General features: G+C 42.2%; 1 protein-coding gene across 1 annotated transcript in view; it reads right to left on the minus strand.

The window, feature by feature from the left end:
- The window catches only part of LOC133425208 (ATP-binding cassette sub-family C member 4-like), a 56,860-nt gene that overhangs the window by 2,563 nt on the left and 29,343 nt on the right, over nt 1-24,954 (minus strand). Inside the window, 24 exon segments of the mRNA XM_061715923.1 lie at nt 1,483-1,588; nt 1,670-1,842; nt 1,930-2,019; nt 3,841-3,996; nt 4,070-4,261; nt 6,546-6,646; nt 6,770-6,880; nt 6,959-6,981; nt 6,983-7,070; nt 8,553-8,657; nt 8,660-8,702; nt 8,805-8,884; nt 8,964-9,110; nt 9,724-9,848; nt 9,935-9,978; nt 10,051-10,100; nt 10,103-10,183; nt 13,706-13,910; nt 17,056-17,152; nt 18,432-18,518; nt 19,656-19,750; nt 21,028-21,219; nt 21,301-21,390; nt 21,503-21,610. Coding sequence (XP_061571907.1) covers nt 1,483-1,588; nt 1,670-1,842; nt 1,930-2,019; nt 3,841-3,996; nt 4,070-4,261; nt 6,546-6,646; nt 6,770-6,880; nt 6,959-6,981; nt 6,983-7,070; nt 8,553-8,657; nt 8,660-8,702; nt 8,805-8,884; nt 8,964-9,110; nt 9,724-9,848; nt 9,935-9,978; nt 10,051-10,100; nt 10,103-10,183; nt 13,706-13,910; nt 17,056-17,152; nt 18,432-18,518; nt 19,656-19,750; nt 21,028-21,219; nt 21,301-21,390; nt 21,503-21,610 — 2,589 coding nt within the window.

Here is a 24,954-nt window from a genome sequence, read left to right on the forward strand (position 1 = left end):
TAAGTGAGAGAGCAGGTACTGCTGACTCGCTACACAAACGACAAGCCATTTCCGTGTTATCCAACTGTGTCCGTATCTATTTTCCTCCAACGCCGAAAAAACAGTCAAAAGCAAGGCAAGATATTCACTCTCAGTTTGTAGATATTTCAAGCGGTCAACAAAAAATGACACTCTCCCTACTCACTCCCTCTCCATGCAGCCGCCGCGGTGAACAGGTGAACATATGCCCATTCATTCAATTACTTCAATCACCCCGCTTGTAGACATCAACAAAGTCGGGGGGCTGCGTGACGTCATCGTGTCATAATTAACCCTTTATATCTTGAAAACTAAAGAAGCACAAATGAAATTTCTTCCTGCACAAACCAGCACTAACGCAGCACAAATGATTGAGAATATTTTCACTGAGTTTTGCGTGGGGTGGGGGGCCAGCTTCACGCAGGTCTGCTACCCAGTCCACATGGCACCAGCCTCTCATGGTCCTTCCTGCGGGTGGCGGGCCCACGTCACCGTTTCGGGCTGAGCCCGGCCGGGTCCCACGGGCAAAGACCCGGCCACCAAGCGCTCGCCTACGAGCCCCAACCCCAGGCCTGGCTCCAGGGAGGAACCCCGGTGACGCCGATCTGGGCGACGTAACAGTCCTTGATCTTCTCTTTGCCATGATTGGCTCGTCACCCAGGACCTGGTTGCCATGGAGACCCTACCAGGGGCGTAATGTCCCAGGCAACATAGCTCCTAGGATCATTCAAGCAACACAAACCCTCCACCACAGTAAGGTGGCGGTTCAAGGAGGGGCAGGGAGTGTAGCACCCTATAATGTCATAATTTCCTGAAAATGTAATAACGCCTGAAAATGTAATCAAATCCAATAATGTAATAACTTCATCAATAATGTAAGAAAATATCCTGACTGATATTGTAATAACATTTTTACCGATAATGTAATACCTTATTACATTATTTGGAATTTATTACATTTTTAGGTGGGTCTTTTTTTTCCAAAACTGATAATGTAATACTTGACAGATAATGTAATATATATGTTTATTTTCAGTCCAGAGTTCTACATTTTAGTGTTTTAAGAATCTAAGAATGTTATATACACTGGATGTGAAACACCAGAATGACTATTGGGTTAAATTGCAGACTTTAAGTACCATGTAATAAATTCCCAATAATGTAATAAGGTATTACATTATCAGTAAAAATGTTATTACAATATCCATCAGGATATTTTATTACATTATTAGTGAAGTACATTTTCGATTGAGTTAAGTGCAAATTTTATTACATTATAGGGTGCTACAGGGAGGATGTAAACATGGTAACCATGGCGATAGCATGGTGAGAACAGACAGGCTTCAGGTAAAAACACATGATGAATCCATGATGGACAAGATGTCTTTAAGGGGACGAGCAACACCTGGACACGTCCTGGGTGTCCTTCAGTGGTGAGACACCGTCTGTGGCGTCAGGACTCACCAGGATGCGGTCGCTGTCGATGATGGTGTTGAGTCGGTGAGCGATGGTGAGAACCGTGCACTCCCGGAACTTGTCCCGGATGGTCTTCTGGATCAGCTCGTCCGTCCTGCAACACACCACGCGTTAATGCAGCTCCCTGCAGACCCGGGAGGGTCACGAGAAGGTCATGGGAAGGTCAGGGCCGTACCGGGGGTCCACGTTGGCCGTAGCCTCGTCGATGATGAGGATGCGGTTCTTCCTCAGGACGGCTCGGGCCAGACACACCAGCTGCCTCTGACCCACGCTGAAGTTGGAGCCCGACTCGGCCAAAACCGTCTCCAGCTTCCCGGGCAGCTCCTCCACCACCGCCTTCAGCTGCACCTGGACGGACGGGGACGAGATGGGACAGGACTTTAGTTTCCGTCCAACATTTACCCCGTTATTGTGAAGCGAGGTGTGTGAACAAACCTCCCGCAGGGAGTTCCACAGCTCTTCATCCGTGTGCTCGCTAAACGGGTCCAGGTTCTTCCTCATGGAGCCAGTAAACAACACCGGGTCCTGAGGAACAAAACATTCCGGTTAACCGACGCTTCAACCGTCAGCTGAGGACTTCAAATGTTGGGTTTTTTTAGGATAAGACCTCCCCCGGCCCAAAATAACCACTTTACAGATAAAGGCCCGTCTGTTTTGAGAGTTTGACGCCCTCAGGCATCTTTTTGTCTGTAGGTGGTGGTGGTGGTGATGGACCACGAGGTGCTCAGGTGGAGACAACATGTCCGTTTGTATGAGAAGGAATTTAATAGCAGTTTTATTTCTAAAGCGTCTTTCCGGAGATCAGACCACGACCCCCCAGCAATTATCACAGGAACAAGGGCAGCTGATCTCTAACCGTGCATTCACACCAAAAGCGTCACGGGCGTCCGGTTGCCATTCATTTTCTATGAAAGCGCTGCGAGAGGCGTCGGAGACCATGGAGGCGTCCAGAGCATCAATTTGAAGTTGAAAAATCTCAACTTTATGCAAATGAGCAGCGGTGACGCCGAGGCAGCGTCCAATCACAGACCGGGATTCCCGAAGCGAGAAGCCTCAATGCAGATTGTACTTTCATGTACACACAAACGTACACTCATTCACATTCATACAGGAGCAGAGCTGTACACTAACAAACTTATTTTATCAGGAATTTATTTTAAATTAATATATTTCATCCAGCAAACTGACATTTTTGCTGATTTGACTGCCGTTTTTACCTGAACTGCTCATGTGAAACACATAACTGATGGTTGAGGAGCTGGATGGTCTGAACTATTTTATTTGCTACATCGATCCAACGCAAAATAATTAAAAACCGAGCTTATTAATCACAAAACACAGTTTAAACATTATGACCAAATCCGCTCCGACCCGGTGTGTCAGTGTTCACCGCAGACAGACTGCAGCTTCACCGGGACCAACAACTCTGATGGTTGCTGTTGATCCAGGACCAACCTGGTTAAGGAGCATCAAACTCACTCTTATCTATGTGGAAATAACTCTAAAATATAAAAAGGTTTCCCAAAGTGAGATCCATGGTGAAATAGGAATCTGAAGATGTGCAGCTATTTATAGATATATGTAGACTATATGCACTTTGTTCCCTCCAGTTCTGCAGCGCAGCTTGAAAGCCCCGCCCACTGCAGGCGTCGATAGGCTTTAGCAAGCAGCGATGCGTCCTGAGCCTCCACAGGAGATTTTTGAAGCTTTCAGTGTGAATCCAGGGTAACGCTCTTTTACATAACAGATTTATGCCACTGAGTGCGTTTACATGGGAGGTTTAATTCCTCTTTAATTCAGAATTAAAATGAAATCCGATTTAAAATTAGTAAATATTACCATGTAAACACCTAATTCCAAATGAAAAAGGCCATTCCGAATTAAACTTAATTCCAAAGTAAGTGGCTGGTTTATTCTGATTTTAAATCCGAATAGAATAATTCCACGATCATGTAAACATTCCGCGCTGGGCTTGTTTTCGAAACAAAGTTTCAAGATGGCAGCACGCAGTAAACGATGGCAGGAAACATAAAAATTGTGAGCTTTTCAAAGTTGTAACGGCTAAATTTGTTTTTCTTCCGGTAGACGTAACTTCCGCCCCCATATCCAATCAGAACCTTCCCAACACCCAGACCATAAGCGGAATTGGATAAAGCCGATTAAACGTGTTTTCCATGTAAACCTCAATTCAGAATTACTATTTCCATGTAAACTCGAAGGAAAATAGTTTAATTCGGAATTATTTAATTCGGAATAATTCATTCTGAATTAAAAAACGTGTAACCGTGGCAACGAGGTAACCGACCACATCCGTCCAGCGAGCTCTCCGCTGGCGTGTGAGCTCACCTGAGGAATGATGGACATCTTCTGACGAAGGTCGTGGAGGCCGATGTCCGAGGTCACGACCCCGTCGATGTGGATCTTCCCCTGAGGCTCGGCCAGCCGGAACAGAGCCGAGACCAGGGAGCTCTTCCCGGCGCCGGTTCTGCCCACGATGCCGACCTGAGAGGAGGAGAGCTGGGTCAGCCGGGACGGTCCAGGATTAGCCGCTCGGACACAAACAAACATGTCCAACCTTCTCCTTGGGCCTGAACGTGGCCTTCAGGTCCTTCAGCACCGGCGGGCCGTCGGCGCTGTAGGAGAAGCTGACTTGGTCGAAGGTCACCAGGCCTTTGCTGGGCCAGTCGGGGGGCGGGCGCTTCTGCGTCTCCCAGGGGGCTTCGCTCTCCAGCTCCGTGTACTCCACCACCCGCTCCACCGACGTCATCTGAGGACGGAGACGGAGGTGAGAACTCCTTCAGGTCAGAGAGGAAACCACGTTTCTGTCCCTCAGCAGCTGGCTGGACTTTCTACAATTATTTCAGATTTTACTGCCTGTACTGAGGTGGAAAGTTAAAATGTAGATAAATAAATCCAAAAATGAATTAATGGCTCATTAAATAAATATATAACCCGTTAAATGCTAAAAAAAATTTATTAATCTTTGCAATTATTAAATTTTGAAACATGACAAATTGATATTTCTGCTTTAAATGATAAATGTCCTTTTAGCAGGTTTTTGAAATGAAACTGTCAATTATGGCGCTTTTCCACTAGTACCTACTCAGCTCGACTCCTCCACTCGTCTTGGTTCTTTCCCACTAGGGGTCTTACCCGCCGAGTTGATACTTTTCTGTATCTACTCTGCTGAGGTTCTAAGCGGCTGAGTCGAGCTGTGATGTCATCGCACTACAGGCCACCGATTGGTCGGGGGGTTGGAGTCTGATGCCCCGTTTCCACGTAGCAAAAACGGTGGTGTTTTCATGCGTTTTGGCCATTCGTTTACACGAAAACGAAGCTCAAAGTCACCAAAAACGATAATTCCTGAAAACTCCGGCCAAAGTGGAGATTTGCAAAAACTCCGTCTTCACGTTTGCGTCTAAACAGAGGGAAACGGACATTTAGGCTTCAGAACGTCACATTATGCGACAGAAACGTCACCAGCGTCATGTGTGAGACCAGTACTCGAGTTGTAAAAAAAAAAATCAGGGGGGTGGTGGATTTTATTATATGGGGACAGATAATTTGTTCTGATTACAAATAATATAATATATTACAAATAATAGCACTGACCAAAACAGCTGCAGAAATACTGCAGGAATGACATAGCAGCAGTTAAATGCAGCCTTTTGTAAGCTTTAAATATCCATAAAATACATCAGAACACAAAAATAAAAAACAGTTTTCTGAACTTATCAATATGACTCTGTCCTTCACGGGATAAGTAAAATGGATCACTGCAAAAACTCAAAATCTTAACAAGAATATTTGTCTTATTTCTATATAAAATGTCTCATTTTAGTAAAAGAAAATCTCAGTACACTTAAAACAAGACTCATCACTGGAAGAAACATCAATTTTCACCTGTTTCAAGTAGATTTTCACTTAAAATAAGTAGAAAAATCTGCCAGTGGAACAAGATTTTTTTGCTTGTAATAAGAAGATAAATCTTGTCCCACTGGCAGATTTTTCTACTTATTTCAAGTGAAAGTTTACTTGAAACAGGTGAAAATTGTCAAATAAGTTATTTTTCTGGTGATGACTCTAATGGTTGAAATAGCAGTAAAACCACATTCATTGATGAAATGACATAAGGGATGGAAAGGGGGGATGGCAGTTTTACAGGGGGATGATTTGGACCATTTTTATTTCAAGAGGGATGCCATCCCCCTTCATCCCCCCTCAATTCGAGTACTGTGTGCGACCTGTGTTTACAATTTGTTTGTCCACGTGTCATTTATTCACGTTTTTTTTCCAGGATTCCAATTGGCTAGCATGACTTCATGTTTCTCGTTACACTGCCCCCTGTAGGTTTGGCTGCTCATAGCACCTTAACAGCATATTTATGCGGGTTCGTGTAAATTATGGTATTTTCCAAAACGTAGAGGGGGAAATATCCGTTTTTGTAAATACCCGGCTATGTGTAAACGTGGCCTGAGTCAGGAGGCGGAAATCAGCGAAAGAGCGACTCGCGGCTTCTTGTTCATTTTATTTAACAGGCAACGGCAGCAAAAGTCTGTTTCATGATCCAACTCTGAGGTGCAGATGTTCATAAACCTGGTGTCTGAGGAGAGAATTAAAAAGGGATCTAGACGGGCGATAAGGAACGACCAGATCTACCAGGAGCTCTGTCACTTCATAGCTGCTCACGGCTCCAGCTGACTTTTCAGCAGCACCGAGACGAAATAAAGAATTAAAAAGCGTCACCGCTTGAAGCTTCTCTCACTCTCATTCTTTAACTTGATATTGAACACAAGCCACAGACCCAGCAGCACATCTATCATCTCCTCCATGTTCTACATCTTTAGTGTTGTTGTCTTCTTCGTTTAGATCACACAATCAAATACGTCACAGCAGCTTCACTCCAACCTCCTACTTCTGCTCCAGGTGCTGAATTGTATTGGAAAAGAAACTAGGCCGAGTTGAGATGAGTAGAGTTGAGTAGGTACTAGTGGAAAAGTGCCTTTAGACTACTGTGACTCTGCAGAAAGTCCTGAGAAGTGGGTCCTCACCATATTCTCCACCTCGGCGCTCTGCCGGACCCCCCACTGGAACATTCCCATCAGCGTGACCGAGTAAGACAGAGCCAGGCCGACAGAACCAGCGTCCAGCTCTGTCCGCACAGGGAAAACACAACACTTAAAGTTCTGTTCACGGTGGTGATCACAGACCAGCAGCTCCCCTCAGAGGCTCTGGCGCCCCCTGCTGGCGCCACACCACCACAACTCTTCCTTACGGTCTCGGAGCAGCAGGCAGCCGAACGTGGTGACGGTGACGAAGATGGAGCAGATGCCGTCGAGCCGGACGGCGAACCAGCGGGAGGTTGTCAGGAACAGGAACCAGGCCTCTGTCCGGGGGAGAGCTCTGGTCAGGTCAGGAGTTACACGGACGGACAGGAAGGTGAACGAGTGGAGGAGAGCAGAACCTGAATGCAGGTCCTGATAAGACCTTCATGAACCTCTCCTCGGCGCCGAAGGCTCGGATGGTCCACAGGCCCTGGAGGGACGAGGACAGGTGGGAGAAGACGGGGCTGCGAGCTGCAGGACAGAGAGGGAGGGGGGTTATGGATCAATCAATAACTTTATTTGCCCCCAATGGGGCAATTAATCATGCAGCAATATGTAGACATATACACATAGTAAATAAATGGATGGATGGATGGATGGATGGATGGATGAATGGATGGATGGATGGATGGATGAATGAATGAATGAACCGAAAGAAAGAAATTACCGGTAGCCTAAAAGGAAGGAAAGAAAGCAAGAAAGAAATGAACCGAAAGAAAGAAAGCAAGAAAGAAAGCAAGAAAGCAAGAAAGCAAGAAAGCAAGAAAGAAAGCAAGAAAGAAATTACCGGTAGCCTAAAAGGAAGGAAAGAAAGCAAGAAAGAAATTAGCCTGAAAGAAAGAAAGAAAGAAATTAGCCTGAAAGAAAGAAAGAAAGAAAGAAAGAAAGAAAGAAAGAAAGAAAGAAAGAAAGAAAGAAAGAAAGAAAGAAAGAAAGAAAGAAAGAAAGAAAGAAAGAAAGAAAGAAAGAAAGAAAGAAAGAAAGAAAGAAAGAAAGAAAGAAAGAAAGAAAGAAAGAAAGAAAGAAATGAACCGAAAGAAAGAAAGAAAGAAAGAAAGAAATGAACCGAAAGAAAGAAAGAAATTACCGGTAGCCTAAAAAAGAAAGAAAGAAAGAAAGAAAGAAAGAAAGAAAGAAAGAAAGAAAGAAAGAAAGAAAGAAAGAGAAAGAAAGAAAGAAAGAAAGAAAAAATTCCCGTCGACGACGTTTTTGTATTGGTATTTTTTTATCGGGATAAATGCCAGAAATTATCGTGATCATTTTTTTAGTCCATACCGCCCATCCTTAACACACACGTACATGGGTCAATGACGTGACGCCTATATTTTCTGAAAAACTGATTTTTTTTCAATTCAAAAAAGGTTTAAATGGATAAAACAAAATAACATATATATGACCTACATGTCCCACATATGGACTCACTTGAATTTTACAAAAAACACTAGTTATTTGGGATTTTGTTGTTTTTTTAAGCGTCAAAATGTCACGCGCTGCGACCGTCCGACCATGACTCTTGTTTTGAAAACTTTTTTTGAAATCACTCTAAATGTTTTTAAATTAATCTTCTGCCCTATCTGGCATGATTTCCCAAATGTCTTGTAGTGTATAAGATTCCAACACATTTGTATTTATATTTCCATCATGATATACAAACAAAGTTTGACTGATGACGTCCATTTTATGAATATCCTGTGGCGCGACCATTAAAAAAAACCCACCATTTTTGTATAATACTGAAAACTTGTAAAAAAAAAAAAGATGTCAAGATGTTAAGGAAATTAATTAATTTTAATATGAATCATGGTTGCACCACATGACATTTTTTAAGGCTAGTGCCAATTCATCTTGACAAAAAACTCAAAAAATTGACCTGTTGAAAATCCTTATTCGTCATTGACCCACATATTCACACACCTACACACACAGTCAGACACACCCCCCACCCCCACTCACTGGTGGACTCCAGGCGCTTCACGTCCCTGGACGTCTGCAGGAAGTAGCGGCGCAGGTACAGGAAGATGCCGAGCAGTGGCAGCACCGGGATCAGGATCCAGGGATGACGGAGGACGCCACGGCGATCACGCCCAGGATCTGCAGGAACACCTGAGAGGAGACACGTGAAGCTGAGGACGGGAAACACGGAGCAGCCCGGAGACCCAACCCTCGCCGGTTCAGCTTCCTGTCCGGAGGGACAGCGGTCCTCACCTGAATGAAGTCCACAAACGTCCAGGGCATGGTTGGAGTCCAGCTGCCCACGTCCTTGGAGAACCTGTTCAACACTCGTCCTGACGGGAGACACCGGACACGTGTCAGGAGTTTAGACACTCAACCCTGAATGTGTCATCACTGTCAGCAGACTCTTACCGATGGGGTTGATGTCGAAGAAGCGCACGGGCGTCCTGAGGATGGCGGTGAACATGCGGTTGTGCAGCACCTGCGTGGCCCGGACCAGCAGGTCAAACAGCAGGAGGTTCCTCAGGAAACCGAACACGATGGTGGCTGCAGTCAGACCTGGACGACAACCGGGACAGGAGGCGTTAAGTCCCTTTCACAAAGAACGCGCAAAGCGCAGACCGCTGCCGGCGATCCCATTCATTGTGTATGTGCTACCGCGGCACAAGAGCGCTCTGCCGCCGAGCTTTGCCCGAATTGAACATTTTTTAATTTCACCGTGCCGCGCTGTGACAACATCTCGGTGCGTCCAATAGGAAAGAAGGTGGTGAACGGTGAAAAAAACTTGCAGGTTGTAGATCAGAGACGATCAAGATGGAGGAAAAATTATCTTGGCTGTAAGTCTGTGTGAGGAGCTGTGGGATACGAGACTGCAGGACTATCGTCACCTCAATAAGAAGGGACAAAAGTGGAGAGAAATCTCCCATAATTTGGACATACCAGGTATGTTTAAAAGTGGTAGAAATGTGATATTCTTTTGCTCTTTTAACAATAAAATGTTAGCTTAAAATAAAATATAGCATTTCCATGCCTCATATCAGGATAACTTGAATCATTTATTAATATATGGTTATGAAAAGACCACTGACACAAACCGCGCTCTATGTGAAAGCAGCTTTAGCATGAGTGACGGCCACGCGGCGATGGCGGCGCCCATGCTGTTAAAGCCCACCTCCATAAATGCCCAGGTAGAAGGACAAGTCCAGCTCTCTAGTGACGTTGCTGCTGGCGGCGGCGTTTGTGGCGTTGATGCTGGCCGTGGTGGTGGCGTTGATGCTCGACAGCTTTTCCTGCTCGTTCTGCCCTGAGCAGACAGAAACCAAAAAGCCATGTCAGAAACATGAGGGGGAACCGGCGGATGAGGAGGTGCAAACAGAATCAGGGTTTACCAGTAGGCCAGCCACCAGTCCTGCATGATGTAGGCTACCTGGGGAGAGGAGCACAGCAGCCTTCAGTCTCCAGCACATGTGCATCATTCCAGAACTTCTGTTCCTCGTACCTGAGCCAGGATGTTGATCAGCAGGACCAGCAGCAGCATCAGCACGTTGCTCCGGCCCGCAGGTATTTGTAGTACAGACTCAGGCCGATGTTCCCCTGGGCCCGGCTCTCCTCCGTCACCGTCTGCACGGCCTCTGCTGCCACCCACAAGAAAATCAAATCAAATCAAATCTTTATTTATATAGCGCTTTTCATGCATGTATAAAATGCAACACAAAGTGCTTTACATAAAACCTTACACAAACATAAAACGTATTAATGCTAAAAGCTAAAAGAAAGCAGGATAAGATAGGCTATGAGGTTAAATACACACTAAAAGAGTTTAAAAGTAAATCATAAAATCCTAAAAGTAGGTCTAGAAAGCAAGACCTGCTAAAACAATCATAAGAACAACTTAAAACCATAAAACCTGGGTTAAAACAAGAGCCAGTTAAAACAAGGGTATACAAGAAAGACTAAAAGGAATCAGCTAAAAGCCAAATTAAAAAATAAAAAACGTGCGTGTTCATCTTCATTAAGGGAATAAATAAAATAAATACATTTATTTAAATGCACATTTAATTGTAAGGAATGAAAGGAGGTAGTGACCTCCTAATTTCTTCCTCATTCTGCTGCCCTGTATGTCATTGAATGAGAAAGAAAAGAAGGTTTTTGCAGTTTTTTTTAAATATCTTATATTATAGATATTATTTAACTTTTCTTTCTTTTTCTTTCTCTTTTTAACTTTCTTTCTCCCCACCCCTACCTCCCCCTCCCCCCAGCAAGGGGAGGGGAGGTAGGGGTGGGGAAACAGCCCAGTTATCTAAGCTCCAATGCCTGCAACAATGTAAAGAAATGTATGATTGCGTTTGAATACAATCTTTGTAACTATGTATATATGATTTATTGTTGGTATGCTGTTGAAGGGGGGGTTGGTAGAAAGCTCAATAAAAAACCTGATCACAAAGAAAAAATCTTCATTAAGGGAAGCTTCAGCTTCTTCTTCTAAGGTTGAGTGATCAGGTCGGATGTGTCGTGTCACTATGACGACCAAACTGCAGCCCTCTGCCACAGATTGTGTGGAGTCAAAAGAAAAAGAAAAGGAGCAAAAAGAAAAGTGACCCCAGACGAGGTTACTTTTCAGGATTTATCCTTAACTGAATCCAGAAGATGACCCGGACGGGTCTCGCAGGAATGTGGACATAACTGAGTAACGTATTTAACCCTGACTTAACTGAGTCATCACTGTTTCTAAATGTTTTCACACAAGCCGTCTCCAGTGAAGCGGCCCGACCTGACCCGACCTCTATAATGATTTACAGCCTCCTCACCGTCTGCAGCTACTGTCCTTTCTGGTTCTTTCCATGGGATTGGATGGGAATGTGTGAGAGTTAGCAGAAATACAGTAATCCCTGGTTTTTCTCGGGGGTTACGTTCCAAAAAGAACCCGTGATAAGTGAAATCTGCGAAGTAGCAACCTTTTTTTTTTTTTTACAATTATATACACTTTTTCAATTATATATATATATATCAGCCCCGCCACACCGCGACCCGAGTAATTGGATTTGAACGGGAGAAAATGAAAAATGATTATGAAAAAAAATACAATAAGTACACTAGGACAAACTGTGACTGGTGTGTATTCCACTGCTCTTCTGATGCTGCTGCATCCTGACTCGCTCTGTAGCGTCTTTTTCTTCTAAAGCCCGCGGTGCAGATGTGTTTTTACAAAAGAAGAACACAGTCTGGGCTTAAAGTAATAAAAAATCCTGAGCCTGAACTTTTTTCCGGGAGTGGGGGCACATGCACTCGGCAATTTGGCAAGCAACAAAAATGACATAATTTGAATATTATTTTCCTTCTCACTATGGATGCTTTTGATATAAAGTTTCGCTAGTTGTCATTAGGGATGGGCGGTATGGACTAAAAAAATGTATCCCGATAACGTTAAAAATGACGATAAAAAAATACCAATTCATCTCCACCTTTTTAACTATAAATCTCTCACCACATTCAGTCTTTGGAGCCCCCAAATCACTGCTCTAAAAGATACTAAATAGTACTAAACTACACCAATTACATTGAATTGATAAAAGATCCCTGTTCCGCCATGTTTGTTACACAAAAATTTATCAACAGGAATTTATCTTTCTTTCTGGCTCATTTCTTTCTTTGTTTCTTTCTTTCTGGCTCATTTCTATTTCTTTGTTTCTTTGTTTCGGGCTCATTTCTCTTTCTTTCTTTCGGGCTCATTTCTCTTTCTTTCTTTCGGGCTCATTTCTCTTTCTCTCTTTCTTTCTTTCTTTCTTTCTTTCTTCTTTCTTTCTTTCTTTCTTTCTTTCTTTCTTTCTTTCTTTCTTTCTTTCTTTCTTTCTTTCTTTCTTTCTTTCTTTCTTTCTTTCTTTCTTTCTTTCTTTCTTTCTTTCTTTCTTTCTTCTTTCTTTCTTTCTTTCTTTCTTTCTTTCTTTCTTTCTTTCTTTCTTTCTTTCTTTCTTTCTTTCTTTCTTTCTTTCTTTCTTTCTTTCTTTCTTTCTTTCTTTCTTTCTTTCTTTCTTTCTTTCTTTCTTTCTTTCTTTCTTTCTTTCTTTCTTTCTTTCTTTCTTTCTTTCTTTCTTTCTTTCTTTCTTTCTTTCTTTCTTTCTTTCTTTCTTTCTTTCTTTCTTTCTTTCTTTCTTTCGTCATCAACGGGAATTTATCGTTTTTATCGCGAGATGACAAATTCTTACCGTGGGGAATTTTTTTGACGGTTTATCGTGAATGGTAAAATATCACCCATTCCTAGTTGTCATTGTGTTTGACAGGGTATAAGATGACCTACAATCTAAATTGTGAATATTTTAAATTAAAGGGTCATAATGTCATAGGGCAGGGGAAACTTAGCCAGGCTAATTAATTGGTGGAATTATTGATTAGCAACCATTTAATTCAGTAAAGGACTAAGCTACCGAAACACCTGCCGTCTCTGCCCATTTCTTCCATCCATGTCCAGCGCCATTTAATTTTCAGTCCTTTATCGGCCAAACCCTCCTTTCCAGGCTTCATGAATTTATTCTCCATCTTGAAGTGTTCGTGTTCCTGCGGGCTGAAGCGCACCGCTCTGCGCTCTGCGCCCTGCTCTAGCCAGGGATTACTGTACGTGGGAATTCACTGCATTAAAGTGGACATTTAGAAAACTGTAACTTAAAAATATAAGAATAAATTAAAAGTATTAGGGCCATGCAGGAGAAAAAATATTTGAGAGGGGAAGATTTTTTTTTTATTGTGCACTTTGAGAAAAAAGTAAAAATGACGAGATTAATGTGAAATACAATTTCAAGAATAAAGTCGAAATTTCGCCTTTTTTCTCAACATTTCAACTTTATTCACGAAATTTTGACTTTTTTCTCGAAATTATACTTCAACATTAATCTCGACATTTCAACTTTTTTCTCGAAGTGCATAATGAAAAAAAAATCTTCCTCCTCTAAAATATTATTTTTATTTTTCTCCTGCCTGGCCCTAATACTCTTCCATACCGATCTGATCCAAACTGAAAACTGGGAGCAACCGTGGAGCAGCTGATGATGCTTCACAGGAACACGGAACCAGGAGGACGATGCAGCGATGGCAGTCGCTCATCAGCAGTTTCACTGGCTCAGCCCCCCACTAGTGGAAACCTCCCCATAAAGAAGCTGTACCAACCGGCAGGTGGTCTCCATCTTTGACCGACTGGGCCGAGGAGGTCTGTGAGAGCGCTGACGTCTGGGACAGGGTTCTGGTCCTGGGGAGGGCGTCTGGGGGGGGCTGCAGCTGCTGCTGCTCCTCCTCCTCCTTCAGCAGGGAGGTGAAGTCCACTCCGGAGCGCTGCAGCTCCGCGTACGTTCCCTTAGCGACCATGTGACCCTGAGGAGGACGGAGAACACATCAGCGCATGACAACCACAAACGTCCACCTCTTTCCCCCCGATATTTATTCACAGAAACAGTCTCTGCTGATGTTCCACGGTCAGATCTTTTCATTTCATGTGCTCTAAAAGACTTTATCAGTAAATGTTGGGGATGTAGGGGACATATTATTCATGTGTTCTGACAGACGAGGAGTTTCAGTTCTGCTCTGGCTCCAGAAACACTTGCTGTGTTTTTAGGAATAGAAACAAGGTTTAGGGTCAACTTTCTCTTTCAAGGCCCTGCAGGGGGGCCGGTCCGCTCTGCGTAGCCTTAACTTTCTCTGCTGAAAGATGCCAATCCGCATCTGAACTCCTAGGGCCTGATTTACTAAAGGTTTGCGTGTGTAAAAACGTGTGCAAACTTGACATCACCCGCAAACCAATGTGCCAGCTGATCTACTAACAGCGTGCAAAGAGGACTGTGCCTCTCAAATGAGCAAAATAGCACACGCTGTTCATTTAGTACTTTTGCCCTGATGAATAATCAATATGGGGCATACCCACCAGAAAGCGCTAAATACTGGGAGGGGAAAATGCAAATATCTCCATTTACCACCCGCAATGAGATTTACCAAGCCTGAAAGTTTTTGCGTGGATTGTGATTGCGTCTGTATTTAATACGTTCGAAAGGAAGGTGCTAATCTTCACATGCAAAAGGAGAAATATTTTATTTGAATGTTAAATCGAGTTTTATTCAGCAAAAGGTTGCCACAGCCACAGGAGGCACATTATTTTTTTTATTTGTGATAATAAATAAATCACGTGTTTTCATGGAGAAAAAAGTGTTTCTTATTGTGCGCCTATACTTGTTCTGCAGTTGTCATACCCCGGTGTTGTGCCGTATTCAGCACCCCTGCCGTGAAAATTTGTAAATATATATAATATAAACTCCTAAGTATGTGTTTGTGTGAGTGTGTATATATAAATATATTGAAGTGTCAGTGTGTTGTTTTTTTTCTTGGTCTACTTATCATTGAATATACGAGGGGGTGCTTTTCACGGCAGGGGTGCTGAATACGGCACAACAATTTGCCTCGTCCACTAATATCTCTAACTCCAACTCGTCAAATTTAATTTTGCGCTTGCGACTATATCCTGCTTTCCATCCAGACTCTCCATGGCGCAAAGTTTGCGCCGCAAACCCTAAGACACGCAACACCTCATTTAAATACTGAGGTTTGCACCTGTTATCAATTGCGCACGCAATCTTAGTTGATCACCCGCAAAACACACAACAACAGCACGCGCAAACTTTTTCAGTGCACACTAGGGCTGTTCGATTAATCGATTTTAAATCGTAATCGCGATTATGTAATTAGAACGATGTTAAAATGTGAAAATCGTAAAATCAATTTTTCCCAAAAAAATAAAAAAAAATTTTTTTTAAACTTGTCTCCACACATATTAATGATTGATGGAAATACCTCTCAATACCTGCAACAAGTGCCCCATGGGAGAGGCTCTTTAGTGTAGGAGGGGGGGTTGTAATATGCCACCGGGCATCCCTCAAGCCAGATGCGGTAGACCGGCTCGTGTTCCTTGCAAAAAACTTGCAAATGTGAATAGCAAATGTAATGAGTGACATTACACACCTCTACCTCCTTCATGGGTTGCATTATTATTTAGCATGCAAAGACCCAGTTTAGTTTAATTAGAAAATGTCTTGTTTTATTTTATTGGAAATATAACTTACTGTATGTTTGCAAGTGCTGATTTGCTGATTTATTTTTTTCAGAGATAAAACTTTATATTTTATTATATTTTTTAAAACTTTTTTTCAACTTATTTTACAGAGTTTTGCACTTTATTCATTCATTTTTGGTTTAATAAGAGCAAAGTTTGCACTTAAAGCCCAATGGGGCAAATGTTCAATAAAAAAACAGCATATTTGAAATCATTTCTTTGCCTTTTGTCAATTCACAAAATAATCGTAATCATAATCGAAAATCGGATTTTGAGAGAAAAAAATCGAGATTTTATTTTTGGGCAAAATCGAACAGCCCTAGTGCACACGCAATTTAGTACTCTTTATTTAGGATCTTAGTAAATCGGGCCCCTAGAGTGCTTTTCAGCGGTAGCATTAGTGCTCATTAAACGCTACTTTCTACAATTATTCTTAACAGAGAGTGTCCTGATTTTACTGTCTGTACTGAGGTGGAAAGTTAAAAAGTAGATAAATAAACCCAAAAATTAATTTATGGCTCATTAAATAAATATATAACCTGTTAAATGCTAAAAAATTGAAATAAATCTTTGCAATTCCTAGTTTCTGAAACATGACAAATTGATATTTCTGCTTTAAATTATAAATGTCCTTTTAGCAGGTTTTTGAAATGAAACTGTCATTTATGGCACTTTTCCACTAGTACCTACTCAGCTCTGCTCGCCTCGCCTTGGTTTGGTTCTTTTCCTCTAGGGGTCTAACGTGCCGAGTAGATACTTTTTCTGTAACTATTCTGCCGAGGACGTCTGAGTCAGGAGGAGGAAATCAGAGAAAGAGCAACTCTGACTTCTTGTTCATTTTATTCGACAGGCAATGGCAGCAGAAGTCTGTTTGGCGATCCAACTCTGAGGTGCAGATGTTCATAAACCTGGTGGCTGAGGAGAGAATTAAAAAGGGATGTAGACGGGCGATAAGGAACGACCAGATCTACCAGGAGCTCTGTCACTTCATAGCTGCTCACGGCTCCAGCTGACTTTTCAGCAGCACAGAGACAAACTAAAAAAATGAAAAAGCGTTGCCACTTGAAGCTTCTCTCACTCTCATTTTTTAACTTGATATCGAACACAAGCCACAGATCCAGCAGCACATCTATCATCTCCTCCAGGTTCTACATCTTTAGTGTTGTTGTCTTCTTCATTTAGATCACACGATCAAATACGTGACAGCAGCTTCGCTCCAACCTCCTACTTCTGCTCCAGGTGATGATTTTTATGTAAAAGAAACCAGGCCGAGTTGAATCGAGCTGAGCTGAGTATGTACTAGTGGAAAAGCACCATTACACAACTTCACACCATGGCAGAGACTGAGACTGTGTTTGCTTTCCACAGTAATGTTCCAGGGTTGTTTTTATAGGGAGGGGGGGGTTAACGGGGTCAAACCTCCTTGAGGACGATGATCTGGTCCGCCGCCTTCAGGTACTGCAGCTGGTGGGTGACGAGGACGCGGGGCTTGTTCTTCAGCAGGCCGCAGATGCACCTGACACAAAGAAGAATGTAAACGATAGTCGCCATGAGTAGAAAGTGATCAAAACTCCTGATGCAACGGGAGGGAGGCGACAGGAAGCTGCTGGGGCTCAGTTCACTGCAGCCAGATCTCCCCCTGATTTAGCTGAGTTTTCCTTGTAAAGTTGTTAAATAGGGAATTGTTCGTGTCCCTGAGTCCGGATCCAACAATAACTGAAAGCAGCAAAGAGCAGAAAAGAGGAAGTAGCCAGTCCCTTACGTAGGAGTGGGACCCTGAACGCTAACAATGCCCACGGATCTCCACCCTGCTTTTTACACAACATTTGTTCTGCTTTTATCCGACTTCAGAGGCTTCCGCTGCAGCCGAGGCTCTCCCACGGCCGAGCGCTGGCCCGACTGGAGGATTTACGGGTAGACGGCTTCACCTGCTGCTCTGACGTGTTTAATTGTTTAATTAGGATCCCCGTTAGCTACAGCATGACTGCAGCTATTCTTTCTGAGGTCCGCCAACATTTTAAAATAATACAGTATTTAACATAACATAATAAAAGCAAACCAAATACATTTCCACTAGATACAGAGAATATCAAATTAAAAATAAAAAAAAACAGAGACATTCCACAAAATGAAGACAGCAAAATGAGAACAGAAGATAAAACAAAACAAAAACACCGCACAGTGAAGAGTTCATCTGAGGTCGTAAAAAAGTCTGAAAAGCAGTCCACAATTTCATTTCATTTGTAGTCTAGAACTTCACAACTGATCTAATACCAAAAAAAAAGAAAGAAAAAAATACATTCAACAACAGTCATAAGTCTCTGTTGAATCTGCTTCCATGTTTCTATTTATCTATTTTATCTATCGTCTCTTTGCTTTGTTCTGCTCTTTTACTTATTTTTTCTCTTTCTACACTAATTTTTATGTACTATTCCATCAACCTGCCCAGGGACTACAGGTGGAAAATAGCAAGCTGCATATTCTCTTGTACAAGATTAATGTCTTATTGTGCACTGTCCCTGTTTTTGAAATAAATAAATAAATTATAACCAACTATGTTTCCATTTCCAGCATGTCAGACAATCAGTCTCAGCAAGCTGCTTGTTTCGGGGATCTCTATTTCAATGTTCTATAATTGTTACTTATACTGATTCAAAAGATGTTGTTTAACTGATAATTTGAATGTTCTTGTAGCAGAACTGGTGGAGGTGCAGAGCCCTGACTGGGGGATTTACGGGCGAGACGCTTCACCTGCTGCTCTGACGTCTAGCAGAGCCCTAACTGGAGCTACTCACTGCTCAAACAGGTGCCTCCCCACCTCGGCGTCCACGGCACTCAGGGGGTCGTCCAGCAGGTAGATCTCTGCGTCCTGGTACACGGCCCTGAGGACAGAGAGCACGCTGCAGTTCAGCCTGGACAGCTTTCCAAGAACGACAAGCAGGCAGCTTTCACTTCCTCCACATTTCTTTTCATCGCCTCAAATAGAAATACTGTTCATGACTGCAGACAGATGTCCCCTGGAACGCCTCACCACAAACCCCACACATGCTCACATGATCGCTCTTCCTATTCCTCTATTATGGTGGATTCACACTGAAAGGGTCAAAAATGGCCTGTGGAGGCTCGGGACGCAGGCATCGCGCTGCTTGGTAGATTCACACTGAAAGTCTGCTGACGCCTGCAGTGGGCGGGGCTAAAGCTGCGCTGCAGAACTGGAGGAACAGAGTGCATATAGTCTACATATATCTATATATAGCATGCACATCTTCAGTTTCCTATTTTACCATGGATCTCACTTTGGGAAGCCTTTATATTTTAGAGTTATTTCCACGTAGATAAGAGTGAGATTGATGCTCCTTAACAAGGTTGGTCCTGGATCAACAGTAACCATCAGAGTCGTTGGTCCCGGTGAAGCTGCAGTCTGTCTGCGGTGAACACTGACACACCGGGTCGGAGCGGATTTGGTCATAATGTTTAAACTGTGTTTTGTGATTAATAAGCACGGTTTTTAATTATTTTGCGTTGGATCGATGTAGCAAATAAAATAGTTCAGACCATCCAGTTCCTCAACCATCAGTTACGTGTTTCACAGGAGCAGTTCAGGTAGAAACATTTAGTTCAGGTAGAAACAGCAGTAAAATCAGCAAAAATGTCAGTTTGCTGGATGAAATATATTAATTCCTGATTAAATAAGTTTGTTAGTGCACAGCTTTGCTCATGTATGCATGTGAATGAGTGTACGTTTGTGTGAACATGAAAGTACAATCTGCATTGAGGCTTGTTGCTTCGGGAATCCCGGTCTGTGATTGGACGCAGCCTCGGCGTCGCCGCTGCTCATTTGCATAAAGTTGAGATTTTTCAACTTCATATTGACGCTCTGGACGCCTCCAACGCCTCCGTGGCCTCCAACGCCTCTCGCAGCGCGCTTTCATAGACAATGAATGGCAACCGGACGCCTATGACGCCTGTGACGCTTTCAGTGTGAATCCAGGGTAAGTGATCATGATGCGTCTTCTAACCTGGCCAGGTTGACCCGAGCTTTCTGTCCTCCGCTCAGCGTGGCTCCCCGGTCCCCGATCAGAGTCCTGTCTCCGTCCGGCAGCAGCTCCAAGTCCTGCACACGCAACACCTCCATCACTTACAAGCAACACACCTCTGAGCAAATGTTGGCACTTCTAATTGATATATACGCCTAAAAAAGGCACGTTTTCCATCTTGAGCTGTTGGAAAAAGTTTTATTGCAGATTTTCTTGACATTAAAACATAAACATATGCTTTAAATGCAAGCGGAGATGAATCCCGGCTGCTCGTTCAATCAAGCGTTCTGTCCTGCCGGAGGTTGCAACAGTTGGGTTCAACCTTTTACTTCAGCAGACCTTGTATCTGAGCTGAGCCCTCTGGTCCTGATCCGAGCAGCAAACGGAGACTGACCTTCAGTGAGCTGCGTGTACAAAGTTTCTCGATGATTTTTGCTACACACACAACTTCATCTATGTCATGTGACGTCTACCTTTAGTTCTGTCATTTCTTGAAGTCATTCCAGCTTTTTGACCCCGTTTGGGTGCAGGATTCTCTCCCCCCACTATTTATCAGTTTATTCCAGTCAAGACCAAGTCAAGGCTCTCTTTGTACGGAAGACTACAATTTCGAGAAAAAAGTCAAAATAATGAGAAAAAAGTCGAAATTTTGACTTTATTCACGAAATTTCCACTTTATTCTCGAAATTGTATTTCAACATTAATCTCGACATTTCGACTTTATTCACGAAATTTCAACTTTATTCACGAAATTTCAACTTTATTCACGAAATTTCAACTTTATTCACGAAATTTCGACTTTATTCGCGAAATTTCAACTTTATTCTCGAAATTGTATTTCAACATTAATCTCGACATTTCGACTTTATTCACGAAATTTCAACTTTATTCACGAAATTTCAACTTTATTCACGAAATTTCAACTTTATTCACGAAATTTCAACTTTATTTGCGAAATTTCAACTTTATTCTTGAAACTGTATTTCAACATTAATCTGGACAATTTAACTTTTTTCTCGAAATTGTATTTCAACATTATTCTCGACATTTCGACTTTTTTCTCGAAATTTTACAGTATTTCAACATTTATCTCGACTTTTTTCTCGAAATTGTATTTCAACATTATTATCGACATTTTGACTTTTTTCTCGAAGTGCAAAACAAAAAAATAATCCCCTCTCAAATATTTTTTCCCCTGCATGGCCATAATACTCTTCCGTACTCTTTGAGCCTCTGCTCATTGTTTTTTTTTTGCCAACACCAGCAGATAAACAACGTTGTTCTCAAACAGCAGTGAAGCGAGCCCGACTTCCTCTCCACAATAGAAGCGCGTGTTTGCGTTAGTGAATCTCACCCTCTTCAGAGCGCAGGCTCTGATCACCCTCTCGTACTTCTGCGGGTTCATCTCCTTCCCGAACAGGATGTTGCTGCGGATGGTTCCGGGGAACACCCAGGGCTGCTGGGCGGCGTACGTCAGCTGACCTTTGACCTTGAGCACCCCCTTTTCAGCAGGAAGCTCCCCCAGGATGGAGCTCAGCAGGGACGACTGGACGGCAGCGAGAGAGAGGGACAAGTAAAGACCAGCTGCTCACACCCACGACTAAAACAATCCTTACTCATCTCTGACCTTCCCAGCGCCGACTGGTCCAATCACAGCCAGCAGCTGATTGGACCTCAGGTTGAAAGAGACGTTATGCAGAGATGGAGCCTCCAAACTCTGTTAGAAAAATATTGATATTCATAAATGGTCTATTTTTAATAAATGCAGAATATTAAATGTAAATGAACTCTGGTCCAGTCATTCCCAGTAAAGAGCCGGCTGATCCCACCTTGTCCCAGTAGCAGGTCAGGTCCTGGATCTCCACGGTGGGGCTCTTGCTGTCGTCCGGCTGCACAGCCGTGCTGGTTTTTACCACCTCATCCAACACCAGGAACTCCTTCAGCGGGAAAAGCAGAAATGTTTCAGTTACATCAAGAGGAGCCGGAACAGAAACAGTGAAAACCAGAGATAATGATAATAATTAAAGCTGCAAGCAGCGATGAACGGGCCCTCGCGCATGCAATTTTCACCAATAAAGGTCAAGGACTCAAAACAGAGTCCGATGAAACCACCCAGGACTGGCATAAATTGTGCCAAAATGACACGATAATTGAAAATGGCCGACTTCCTGTTCGGTTTCGGCCGTGGCGCCAAGAGACTTTTCTTTAAGTTGCGACATGATACAGGTGTGTACCGATTTTCGTGCATGTACGTCAAACCGTATTGTGGGGCTTGAGGCACAAAGTTTTCTAGGGGGCGTTGTTGAGCCATTAGGCCTCGGCCATTAATGCAAACCATTAAATATCAAAATTTTCACCAGGCCTGGCTTGCGTGCAAAATTTGGTGACTTTTGGGGCATGTTTAGGGGGTAAAAAGGCCCTCCTTTCGTCGGAAAAATAAAAAAACGAGAAAAACAACGAGAACATCTCCTACAGATGCAATAGGGCCTTCGCACTGTCAGTGCTCGGGCCCTAATAATCAATTTTATTTATAGAGCGCTTTTGAAAGATCTCTAAGACACTTCACAGACACAAAGATAAAACGTTGAGATCAAGAAAATTAAAAATTAAGAACCACAGGATAAAAAAAGAAAATAAATAAAAGATAAGATAAAAGGATAAGAAACAAATCACAGAGATGGGAGTCATACGAGGCCGTACATCGCGTACGAGGGTTTCAACAACGCAGACGTTGCTCAGACATAGGAGGACATCTCAAAGGTGAAACAGATAAATCTGCTTTTATACTTTTCATAAGGAGTTGCATCTGCATGGAGGAAGCTCTGAGTCATTTGATTTGGTTCTGATCCAATACTGGCAACACACAACTAACAAAATAAAAGGAAGCAGCTTTGTCCTTCCTGTTGCAGCCATTAAGTTGAAGTTATTACTTTTGTATATTTTTTAACTTAGTTTTAGTTTTATAGTGTTTATTCTGCTTATGATTTTGCTAAGAATGTTTATATTATTGTTTCTTATGTCTCTGGAGGCCGTGTTGTGTGCGTTAGGAGGATATATGGGTCAGGTGATTGGAAAACCTAAATGTTTGGTTACGAGGGTGGTGGTTGTCAACAGTTTTTTGAGCACGTTATTTAAGTTTTTGTTTCCATGAAAGACTTTTTCGTTTGCTTTTGGATGTCTTAATAATTTAGAAAATACTTTGGAACAAGTTGGAAAGTAAAAATAAAAGTTATGATTTTTTTTTAAAAGCTTGGCGACCTAAAGTTTTATTAACGTGACTGGAGCGGACCACCCCCTTCTACACCACGGCTTTTAAAAAGAAAAGGCCGAGACATCCTCTCCTGTAACAGCAGGAGTGACTGCAGCGCTGCATTCTCGAGCCAACATGCAGAGGAACCTGCTTGCAGCCCCCGGGCTCCGCTCCGCCCGGGGCTGAGGGTACGCCTGCACTGGAATCACTTGTTTTTAGGCTTGTGCTGAAAAAATTGATTTTCCGATTCTAAATTGATTCTCATATTAATTCCTAAAAATCGATTTGTATGTCTAAAGATCGATTTTTTTTCATCATTACAACTTTTGGTATTTTTTTATTTATGCCCAAAAAAGGAATGTTTTGTTGGACACGAGAATAACTGGTGCCATGTTTTTGCCTTTAAATGTGTTTAAAGGTATGAAAACATTAAAGTTTTCAGTTATAATTGCATAAATTGTCTATATTTAATTACTTTATATACTGTCTTGGGATTACTTTTGCATAAAATGCTAAAAACCAAATTCTCAAAAATTAAAAACCGAAATAGAAAAAATTTAAACATAATGTGGGAAAAAATAAAAGCGATTTCATACGTCTCTGTTTGCTGTCCTGGATCTGTTTGGTAATTCTGACCCACGCGATGTTTCTGAAAGCAGTTCTATCAGCATTCTGGGAGCTGATTGTTCCTTACAGCATCATTAGCTGCCAATACTTGCTGTTGAATCTCAATATAATACTAGTATTAATATGTTGCATAACTACAGTCATATAATTCATGCACCAGCTCAAAAAACAGTTTTAATAACACTAATCCAAATCAATATCGGAATCGAATCGAATCTTGATAATTGATTCTGAATCTTAAGAATCAGAATCGAATCGATTCTTGACATTTGGATCGATCCCCAGCTCTACTTGTTTGATGTGAAGTTTGGCTTCACAACAGAGCCCAACACGCCAGGAGTAGACCCCCGTGGACCTGGTCCCCTTAAACATCTGTCCAATAATCTGATTTGTTTAGAGAGATGTGAGCAGGTGTGGACATTTTTTATTTTTAATATATAATTGGATTTGTTGTGATGGTTCCTTGTGCTACCAGTGACATGTCAAATTGTCACCTAAAATGTTTGCAGCCTGCAGTTAAAAAAAGCAAGATGAATTGGTTCACATTTTGCATCTGCCATCATTTAAAATACGTCATAAACTGTGTGGATTTGGTCAATTTGAAAGTGGAACAGTACAGACTCCAGACCCGGGGAATCATATGCATAAAAGCTTTCATGAGATCGAGGGACATCATCGACACTTATCTCTGGTGTAAAGCTTAGAGGCAAATTTAGGTGTTTTTTGCAGTTCTAGTACACTTTTAAATGATTATTGACACATAATCCAGCAGCAGGGTTATTTTTTTTTCCTCCTTCTCTGTGCACCATTTGATTTTCAAAGAATATTTTTCTTGATTTTGCTCCCCACCGTGCCACATCTCTGTCATTCAGTATTAATACTTCCTGTTATGACTGAACCGTTGAGACTGGCAGCATCCTGATAATATCCGTGTAAACTATGGTCTGTTGCCTTGCTGAACTATGTCCAGCACACAGGAGGGTAAGGGTGTGTATGCTTAGGGTTTTAGAAATGTTATTTTGCTGTTTTTGTGTGTTTACAGTGTAGTTGGTTAGGGCAGCAGACATGTTGTTCCTGGTCTATTTAAAAATGCCTTTTTGTCAACATGTTTGAGGCTTGTTGAAGGTAATAATCTTTAGTAAATTAATTAATTTAATTTATTTTAACATATTTATAGAAGAATTCTCAGTTTTTAATGCTTGTGTCAAGTTTAATATATTTGTTTTGTGTTTTTTTTTCTTTTTTCTACTGAAAATAAAGTTTATTTTCTTTTTAAAACAAAAAAAAAAACATCTGTCCATCTTTGAATTTAAAGTCACATGTCAGGTTTAAGGACCTGGACTTTAGGGGGGCAAAACAATAAAGCAAATTTAAACACACGTATAGATATACATGTACGGAGCC

The sequence above is a fragment of the Cololabis saira genome, chromosome 24, assembly GCF_033807715.1.
Source record: "Cololabis saira isolate AMF1-May2022 chromosome 24, fColSai1.1, whole genome shotgun sequence".
Taxonomy (NCBI): domain Eukaryota; kingdom Metazoa; phylum Chordata; class Actinopteri; order Beloniformes; family Belonidae; genus Cololabis; species Cololabis saira.